Raw genomic sequence first — 10,471 nt, forward strand, 5'->3', positions numbered from 1 at the left:
GAAGAGCCAGGAGTGTGAGAAGAGGGGGAGGGAGTCGAGTCCATTATTTGAATGGACATTAACTTGGCGACTGTATTTCTCTATTTCTCTTAAGTATTAATTGTGTGCATGTACCATCATAAGATTAACATGTTATTTTTACTAGAACATAGGTATTGTGTTGGAAAAAGTGGAGTTTGGGGGTCAGCCGGTCTCTATTTCATTTAATCCCATATGTTATGTTGTTCACTTTACGCGTTTCTCTCGCTTTATGCGGGCCTCCATGGGTTCAATTGACTGCGTAAAGTGAGGGTTCACTGTACGTGTAATTACTAAATGTAAAAAAGTAACACTTACCAGCACTGCAGGCAAAGAATGAAGCATCATAGTAGGTGACACTATACTGCCTGACTGGGGTCACTAATTCTAACGGGGAATACTTAACTCTAATCTTAATTTCTAAGGGTCGCTGCCACCAGACCCCCTCTGGACAGTACGTAACTCGTTAGGTAGCGGGCAGAGTGGACTAGGCATTGGGTTAGGTTTTTCATTGACCAGATCGATAAGGGGAAAGAAGGGTGAAACCACAACATGTCTTAGTTCTTTCAATTATTCATTCTACTTACTTCAGTTCATTTTGGTAGCATGTCGGTGGTCTAGGCACATGGGTAGTGTAATTCTGATATCAGGGTCACTTGGACGGAAATAAAGGTAACTACTGTGGGAGAAATGAATACTCCTAAAATACTCAAAGAACAAGTTTATTAATATAAAATCAAAGTACCAGGCTCAACTCCTGGGCTTATTGCAGACTCCGTATTCTTATTTACTTATTTTCTCATTTACTCAACAGCAATTACTCAGATATTACACTCTTACCGTGCACACTCTTACCGATGTCACATTACATTACATAGCAGGACCAGTTCCTTGTCCTTACTCACAATACACTAATACTGATACAAACACCGACATGGGTCCACTACCCCACATGGGGTAATTATTAACAAACACATACGACCACACTGTGGACCATAACTCCAAGGCCTGTCCCAGTGTATAGCACTGGCGCCTCTAACAACTGCTGTTGTGGTCGGTTACACTCCGACACGAGGTGAGTCTGGGGTCCTTGGCCCACGAGGTAGAGTAGAACCGATTAATCATGCCGAATCAGCTCCATCACTCCTATATTGACCACTGCTGGGTATCCACCGGCTCCGAGCAACCGGTGGGTTTCAATTAAGCCCACTGTCAATCTGGGAACGAAGGTGAAAGATGATACGGGAGGTTTATTCTTCCCGCCTCGCACTGGTTTATATACCCTTGAGTTGCCAGCCATCGCTACTCATGCAATGACAGAAATTACAAACAATCTAACTGTTACTCATTCAAGGATGACCCTCAGTTGACAAAGGTCTGGTGAATTACTAAAGTTGATTTACACAGACTAATTCAAGATTGCATTTGCCAGTAGAGAGTGGAATAAACATAGTGACAACTGTGTTCGAAGGCGGGACTTACTGGGAGTGATCCTGAGTGTAAAATGAATGGGAAAACACGTCTCTCCTGAGATTCTACAAGCGCGGTGGATTTGAATGTTATGTAGCGTAATATGAATTAAAGTGGGTTTTTAGGAATGACAATGATGTGCGCAGTACAACATGGTAGGTGACACAGAGGTATGGTATGTGACACAGAGGTATGGTATGTGACACAGAGGTGTGGTAGGTGACACAGATGCATGGTATGTGACACAGGTGTGGTAGGTGACACAGAGGTGTGGTAGGTGACATAAAGGTATGGTAGGTGACAGATGCATGGTAGGTGACACAGAAGTATGGTAGGTGCCACAGAGGTATGGTAGGTGACACAGAGGTATGGTAGGTGACACAGAGGTATGGTAGGTGACACAGGCATAATAATAATAATAATAATAATAATAATAATAATAATAATAATAATAATAATAATAATACTGTAATAATAATAATAATAATAATTAACGGTTTATTGAAAAAGTTCTGCAGCCCGGAAGCTGAAAATATACATTGGACATAAATGACTTACTACTACATGAGTCTTCATTAGAGAAAGGAAAAGGAACAAACAGTGAATATACAGATTAATGTTTACAGTGGAGGTCACGTAGATCATGTACGCTGAAGTGTTGAACAGCAGACACGTGGTGTGGTAACTCCCTCACAGGTGGTGTTATGAGGAGCCTGACGTGGTGTAGTAATTCCCGCACAGATGATGTTATGAGGGGTTTGACGTGGTGTAGTAATTCCCTCACAGGTGGTGTTATGAGGAGCATCACGTGGTGTAGTAATTCCCTCACAGATGGTGTTATGAGGGGCCTGACAATTTGTAGTAATTCCCTCACAGATGGTGTTATGAAGGGCCTCATGTGGTGTAGTAATTCCCTCACAGATGGTGTTATGAGGAACCTCACATGATGCTGTAGCAATTCATTCACTGTGTGGTGTCGTAGTAGCATCAGTGCCGGATTTAGACCTGTGGGGGCCCGTGGGCAGCCTCTTTGTGGAGGCCCCCTCATTATAACTACCCAAGAGGGTGGGGTGGCGAGTGAGGCGAGCCTAAACATCTGGGAGTTCCGGGGGGCGCTGTAAGCCCCGGGAAAATTTTGAAATTTGAACACTTCTTTGGAGAATTTTGAAGCCATATGCAGTTATATTGAGGAAATTAGAACATTGAGAAATTTTTAATTAACTGTATATTTATTGATAGTGTACAAATTCCCAACACACACACACACACACACACACACACAAAAGTGAGACATGACTGGAGTCATTCATGTGGTTTCAAGTCGACCAGCCCTGATACAGCTACTACCACACATGTCAAAAATTTTCAAGAGACTTCACAGAAAAGAATATGTTATTAGTTATTACAGAGAGATGATTCTTTGCATTATTAATGAGATAAAACTCTACTCAAATAATGGTTCTGCCGAAGAATGCATGTATAGGCGTCTTCAAGTCCAAGGTCAGATGTAATATGTGGAGGCTCCCAGATTGTGGAGGCCCCTGGGTAGCTACCCACTTTGCCCACTCCTGAATCCGGCCCTGGGTAGCATAATGGGGACACCACATGGTCTGGTGTCACAGGACCTCACTCACTCAAGTGAGTGAGGTGTGGTCCCAGGCCTCCTTATCGTGGATGGATTAACACATAGGTGGTGTTGTTGAGTCTCAGGGGCAGTTATCACTGGGTACCTGGGACTTCGCAGTGTGAAGGTTAGCTTGGGTATGACTCAGCTGTTACTGTTGAGTTGTTTTTCACTGACTTAAGCACTGTTCACCACTATTCAACACCGGTTCCATTCCTTTCCTAAATGAAATACTGTAGTAACTTCTGGCAAGAATTTGTTGATATTCCGGTGGGAAGGAGGGGTTCAGGGGAGGGAGTTGGTATGGGCCAACATAACAGTTGACCTGGCTGCTCCCAGAGGAGCGCCAGGTACATCTTGACCCTTCGGCAGTCAAGGATGTAGTGTGACACAGGCATGGTAGGTGACACAGGCATGGTAGGTGACACAGACATGGTAGATGACACAGAGGCATGATCGGTGACGCAGGTGGCCAGATATGCCGAGATGTTCCCAGATAATTTTATATATCTCGGCATTTCCCAAGTTATACAATACTGTATATGTACTATAATACATTCCGAGACCGTATTTGTGTTGAGTTATATGAAATTCCGAGTTATCGAGGGTTTACTGTACGTATTGCTGTCTATGCCTATATCTATGTCGTTTATGTATATAATAAATAGTAATGGTCCAAGTAAGTGTGCCTTGGGGCACTCCACTAGTAATGTTAACACAATCGGATTAAGTGCCATTAATGCTGACTCTGTTTCTTGTCCTGTATCCACGCCCTAATCCAGTGTAGAACATCTCCAATTCCATGAGCCTCCACTTAACGCATTAGTCTTTGTGTAGGACGCTGTCGAAGCCTTTAATAAGGTTGAGGTAAAACACATCATAATCGTGTCTCTCATCCTCTGATTAAAAAACATTTGGAAAGAATGATAATAGATTTGTCAGACATGAATGCCTACTTGTGAAACCATGCTGGGAATCATTGATCAATTTGTGCTTCTTCTCCAGGTGATTTCGAATTGAGTTTGAAAGTACAGCATTGCTTCCCGTAATTTGCCTACAATTGATGTTAAACCAATTGGATAGTAGTTTGAGAATACCGTGATATATCTCCCTTCTTAAAAATCAGTATCACATTCACTATCCTCCAGGATTCTGGTACTATACCTGTTTTTAATGACATGTTAAACAAGTTTGCTAAGGGCATACTAAGTTCTTCCTTACATTCCTTTAATACTCTGGCAAATATCTCGTCAGGACTTGGTGACTTGTAGGTTTTAGTTTATATATTTGTTTACTAACATCGTTACTGGTCATTACTATCTTGCTTAATTTTTTTTTTGCTCTCTCTGTACATAGTTGGTGCCTAGGGTATCCTGCTTAAATTTTTGGTTGTGAAAACTGATGAAAAATATCAATTCAGATTATTGCTCATTTCTCCGTCATTGTCAGTTAGTTCACCGGTATCTGACTGTAATGGTCCAATCTTGTCTCGAGTTTTAGTTTGGAAAAATCCTTTTGGGATTGACTTTGCCTTCCTTGCTACCTTCATTTCATTATTCCTCTTTTTTTCTTATCTCTGTTTTAACCGTATTGGCCAATACTTTATAATAATCATGGAGGTAAACTTCACCACGATTTATTCTCCTGCCTATAGCCTTCCTTTGTCCAATAATTATTCATCCATTTGGGGTCATTGTTATTTAATTTGAGTTTTCTATATGGTATATTCTGCCTTTGTGCATTAAGTAACTCGTTATTTAAATTGTTATGGAACTCATGTACCTCAAATCTCGTGGTCAGGTCATCCTCAGCGGTCAATTTTTGTAAGGTTATCGTTGTCAGGTCACCAGGCAACGTGAGGTCACCCTCTGTGGATATATTGTGTGAGATCACGTTATTTATTACCTCACGCGAGGTTCATGTAATTCACCCCCAAGCGTAATACTACTCCTTTGAGCTGCCTTTTCAACCTATCAAAGTTTGCCCGTCTGAAATCTGGGACTTTAATAGAATTTTTCTTGTAACTGATATTAAGTTCTACTTAGAATCTCACTTCTTTGTGGTCGCTGTTAGCAAGTTCGTTCCCTACCTCAACATTACTAATGAGGTTTTCTCTGTTTGACAGAACTAAATCTAGTATATTATTACCCCGGGTGGGTTTGGTTATAAGTTTTCTTAGGAAACAGTCCTGAACTGTTACAAGAAAATCCTCTGATCCTGCATTACCCAATCAGTCCAATCTATTTGACTAAAGTTAAAGGCGCCTACTATACTGATTCTGCTATGTTTGGATGCGCTGTGTATTACAACTCAAACAAGTTGTTCATTAACCCTATTGAGATAAGGAGGTTTGTACATTATTACTCCGATGATTAATTTTTCCCTACCATTGGTTAATTCTACCCTAATTGTTTCTGTGTTCAGTTCAGTTTTTATTTCCTTATTGATTTTACACTTCAAATTATCCTTGACATTGATTGGTACCCAACCTTCTTTCCTAATCTGCCTATGTGTATGAAATAATTTGTAACCCTTGATTTGGTATTCGACAAGTAACTCGCGTGAATCTGAGTTTATCCATGTTTCGCTGAATGCTATTACATATATCGATTTTTTCGGTACATACCAACGCCAAGTTTATTTTTCACACTTCTACTGTTTGCATAGTAGACATTTAAGTTAGTCATGAGTTGAGTGCTCTCACTGTTGCATTTAGGTTTTAGCTTACCTAATTTAGCTTTGTCATCATTCCTAACACTATTTCTCTGTAACCTCTCGCTTTGTTTTCCCGCACCCTCTGCAGTCTCCTTGACCCCCATCTTTTGAATTGCCCTCTTGAGAGAGCCAGCCAGGGTTGCCACCCCATCTCTAGATAAATATTCCCGAACCCTAGCATGAAGTTCCTTTTTTCCATAGAAGTTGTCCGAGTTGTCAATGAATGGGACTGATATTGACTTGCAATATCTGTCAAGACGGCCATTGACACCAACTGCCCTTGACAACCATTCTTTGCCAACTCTCCTTTTAAGCAGGACACAACATATGATAGGGATCCCTCCCTTCATCCTAATCTGGTTAATAGCTGCCTTGAACTTATCAAGGAACTCCTCACTCCTACACTGGCCAATATCATTGCCTCCTGCACTGGGGCAGATAATGAGTTTGTTCCCATTACCATACATGATATTGTCCATCCTCTCAACTATATCCCCCGCCCCAGCTCCTGGCAAACACACTCATCCTATTTCTGTTTTTGACACAAAAAGCTCTATCTACCTGTAAGTACCTAATCTGGGAATCCCCAACAATTTAGGTTTTCGTACCTTCCTTGTCAGCCTCGTCCTTGACTATGTTACCGTCTAATTCGTCTACCAAAATTAAAAAAGTTAGTACACATAGCTGTTGTCATTTCCGTGTAGTCTTTTTTCACCACCAGTTTGGTTGTTGTTCTCCTCACTACCCTCCTTTGACTTTCGCTAACTCAGCCTTCAAAAAGGCACAGAGCTGCTCACAACTAACACTAGCCATTGCACTGTCAGTTAATTCCCCGGAGCTAAATCGACTGTGACTTTTACTCTAGCGAGGTCAGCACACAGCTCTATCCTAGGCCTTCAACTTCTCTGAGGCTAGGTAGATGTTCCTTAGGTCTTTAAAGGTGGTAAGTGACCATGGGCTTGAGCTTGAAATCACCCAAAGCATTACCATGTAATTGGAGCTTCATATGATCTTTGGCAGTTTTAAACCCTGATACATGCCCTTCACTCTGGAAGATTAATGTGCTTGATAGCTTATGCTTCCAAAAGAGGCCGATTTACAAGCTGGGAAAGGTATTTGCCATGGTTAGTGATAACTTTCAAGGTGTCAGGAAACTTGTGTGTTATCTGCTCATCAGCATCAGCTGCCTCACCAGATACAATATACATAAACTGAAAGTTACTGTTGTGCTTAAAATTCTCAAAGTAACTTCTACTGGCCTGGCAGTTCTCTAATGTTGGTCCTTCACCTTCCTGCAGGAGGGTGAAAATGCTCCTAGCCTTCCATCCTCATGACTAACCAGCTCTAGAATCTTCATTGAAACAAATGATATAATGGAATTCCCAAAAGCCTTCACCTTGTTCTTTTTCTTCAGAATTATCCTAATTACAGATGCAGCCAAATCCAAGTTCTGACCGATATTAACTCAGTGCTTACCACCCAATGCTTTTCCTTAACTACCTGTTCACATTGTCAACACTATCACCTGCAGGAGATTGTTCAAAACTGTGGAGGCAGATGCTGATTAATATGTGCTGTTTTCATTGTCTGAGTGTGCACCTTAGAGAAAAAAAAAGACACTGGTGTTTGTTGCTAGTTCTCACATGGGACTTCTTATCTGGACAAAATAATCTTACAGGAGAGAGAGCTTTATAACAAAGCAGCAATAATCAAGTTATGTCTGTACTTGGTTGATCCCTTTGGCAGGGACAAAATAAGGGGTCTTGAGTATTGAGAGTATTGATGAGGTTTTGCGCAAAAGTAGGTCGAGATAGTTCTGGCATGTGGAGATCATGGAGGAGACCAACTGGGTCAAAAGATGCAAAAATGAATGTGGAGGGGAGGCTAAGAGTGACATGGGGGCAGGTTGTGGTAAAAGACCTGAGAGATTAGAACCTGACAAAAGCAGCTGCAAATTGCTGCTATTAGGTAATCACTGCTGACACAAACAACTGTGGAAAATGGCCTTAAAACATTGATGATGATGATTTCACGGGAGTCTCCTTTCATTCTCCAGGCCATAAAGTGGGATTATATACTCCAGTCCTAGATATGTATGTTGGCTTCTGTATTTTAGTGTACAAGTATTTTCTTTTTACAGATATGTTATAGTGGAACTTCCCAACAATATTTTGTGTTGTGCAGTTTTCGATGGTCATGGAGGGAAGGAGTGTTCAGAATATTGTGCACAAAATCTTAAGGTGAGAGTTATTCCTGTAAACATCTTTAAAAGAGCAGAGGTTTTCTGGCCTGTAACTTTTGGCTGGCAGCCTATGGTAATAAAAGCTGCTAATAGGGAAGTTAATTTTCCTTAGGGAAGTCCCAGTTATTTAGCCCAGGGTGCTGTATTAACCCACATGAATGCATGGATCATCCCCACCTCCTCATCACACCCATTGGCCCATTATGATGATACCAGGTTTAACATTTGTCCTTTAGTATGGTAGAATCAGTCCCACTAAATGAGTAACTGATGAACAAGAATTCGGTTTAACCCCCTTCTCTACTGGATGTCACTTTTAATATTTTATTTGGCTGATGCCAGATGATTTTATTCAGCCAAGTTGTTAATTAGCTTAGTGTTTTAGGGTATTTTAATTCAATTAACAAATTTCTTTTTGCTTTAATGAGCAAAGTTATCAGTGAATCAGCTCACATTATTATTCATGGAGGGAGGTTAATCATGTTTTGTCTTTAGTTAAGCAGCCAGCTGAGCTAGTGCATTTGTAGACACATTTTCTATTCTATACTGTACTCTGAGGTAAGGGGAAAAACCAGGCAAGTCTCCTTACACCTGCTGCCTCTGTTCACCTAGCAGTGAGAAAGAACCGGGCTGTTGTGGGTTACATCCTGGTGAATGGCCCAGTGCAGTACAGTATCATTAAAGAAGTGGGACCTAAATTCCTACCTAGGTGTATGACTGAAATGTGGGTGTAAACCCAAAACAAGTGCCAAAGTCAATGGCAGACTAACCCAGCCTGGCTAGCCAGTGACCCTAGGCATCTTGGTGGAGTTTATTTTCAAGGCACTGGCCAGTACAGTGTCACGTGCTGTCCACAGCACTCTTTTGTCACTCAGAAAGCATTGCAGTTTCTAACCAGGTATGCTGCCATTGAAATGTCTCAAAACAAATGAAAAGTGATGGTGATGAATGCAGTAGTGCAAAAGAAAACATAAAAAGTGCTTATTAAGGTCATCTTGGCAGGAGTCGCCAAGGTACCTGTGCCTCCAAGAGGCTCATAGCTGCACATTCCTGCCAGCTGATTTCACCCTCCACTTCTTCATTCTACCTGTTTATTTTTCAACTATTCAACTCCAAGTTAATTAGCATGTATGAATAAAGAATAAGAAGATAGAATAATACAGTTGTACCCCACTTAACGCGGTCAATTGAACCCAGAGGGTCCCGCGTTAAGTGAAATCCGCGTTAAGTGAACAACAGAACATATGGGATTAATTCCAATAGAAACCGGCCCGACCCCCAAACTCCACTTTTTGAAGGCACATACCTATGTTGTAGTAAAAATAACATCTTAATTTTATGATGGTACATGCACACAATTAATACTTAAGAGAAATAGAGAAATACAGTCGCCAAGTTAATGTCCATTCAAATAATGGACTCAACTCCCTCCCCCTCTCACACTACACTGCCGGCTCTTCCCTCTCAGAGAAATTTTTGGGGGAAAACCACTAAATTTTAATAAATAATACCTCAAACTAAAGTTAGGATAATACAATTGACATTGCTGGATTCCTTGTAAGACCAGGAATATTTTGAATATAAATGTCATATATTTTGCACAAAAGATAACATAGTTACCTAGAGAAAAATTTTTATCTAAAATTTGTATGTTTAATGCAAAATATATGATGTTTATATTCAAAATGATCACCAAATTATAAGAATTCCAGCAATGTAAATTATATTCTGACCGGGTAATTTGTATGAATTTTATGAGCTAAAACAAATATCTTCAGTTAATAAAAAAAAAAATAATCTTCACAACACTATCTGTCAATCAAAGTACCCCACCTTGCCTCCCCCCCTCTTCCAACCGCGCGGTCAGTCCCAACCCTCCCCCCCACCCCCCACCAATCCTCCCTTCCAGGGTTTTTAACATTTAGTATTAAATAATACCTCAGATTAAAGTTAGGATAATATAATTGACATTGCTGGATTCCTTGTAAGACCAGGAATATTTTGAATATAAATGTCATATATTTTGCACAAAAGATAACATAGTTAATTTGAGAAAATTTTTTATCTAAAATTTGTATGTCTAATGCAAAAATATGATGTTTATATTCAAAATGATCATCAAATTATAAGAATTCCAGCAATGTAAATTATATTCAGACCGGATAATTTGTATGAATTTTATGAGCTAAAACAAATATCTTCAGTTAATAAAAAAAAAAATAATTCTTCACTGGGTAACAGATGGTCGGTCGGTCCCTCCCTCCCCCCCACCCCCCACCAACCGTCCCAAGGAGATGTGTGGGATAACCACTAAATTTTAATAAATAATACCTCAAACTAAAGTTAGGATAATATAATTGACATTGCTGGATTCCTTGTAAGACCAGGAATATTTTGAATAT

General features: G+C 40.3%; 1 protein-coding gene across 3 annotated transcripts in view; it reads left to right on the forward strand.

Annotated features, from left to right (window-relative positions):
* LOC121878058 (protein phosphatase 1K, mitochondrial-like) overlaps positions 1–9,206 on the forward strand; it is a 41,692-nt gene extending 32,486 nt beyond the window's left edge. For 2 of the 3 annotated variants that reach the window (XM_042384036.1, XM_042384035.1), the window contains exon 3: positions 7,968–9,206. In XM_042384036.1, coding sequence (XP_042239970.1) covers positions 7,968–8,181 — 214 coding nt within the window. In that variant the 3' untranslated portion in view covers positions 8,182–9,206. The remainder of the gene's footprint in view (positions 1–7,967) is intronic. The other variant, XM_042384034.1, reaches the window with a different exon arrangement.
* The last annotated feature ends 1,265 nt before the right edge of the window (positions 9,207–10,471 follow it).

The sequence above is a fragment of the Homarus americanus genome, unplaced genomic scaffold, assembly GCF_018991925.1.
Source record: "Homarus americanus isolate GMGI-L3 unplaced genomic scaffold, GMGI_Hamer_2.0 scaffold45562, whole genome shotgun sequence".
Lineage (NCBI taxonomy): Eukaryota > Metazoa > Arthropoda > Malacostraca > Decapoda > Nephropidae > Homarus > Homarus americanus.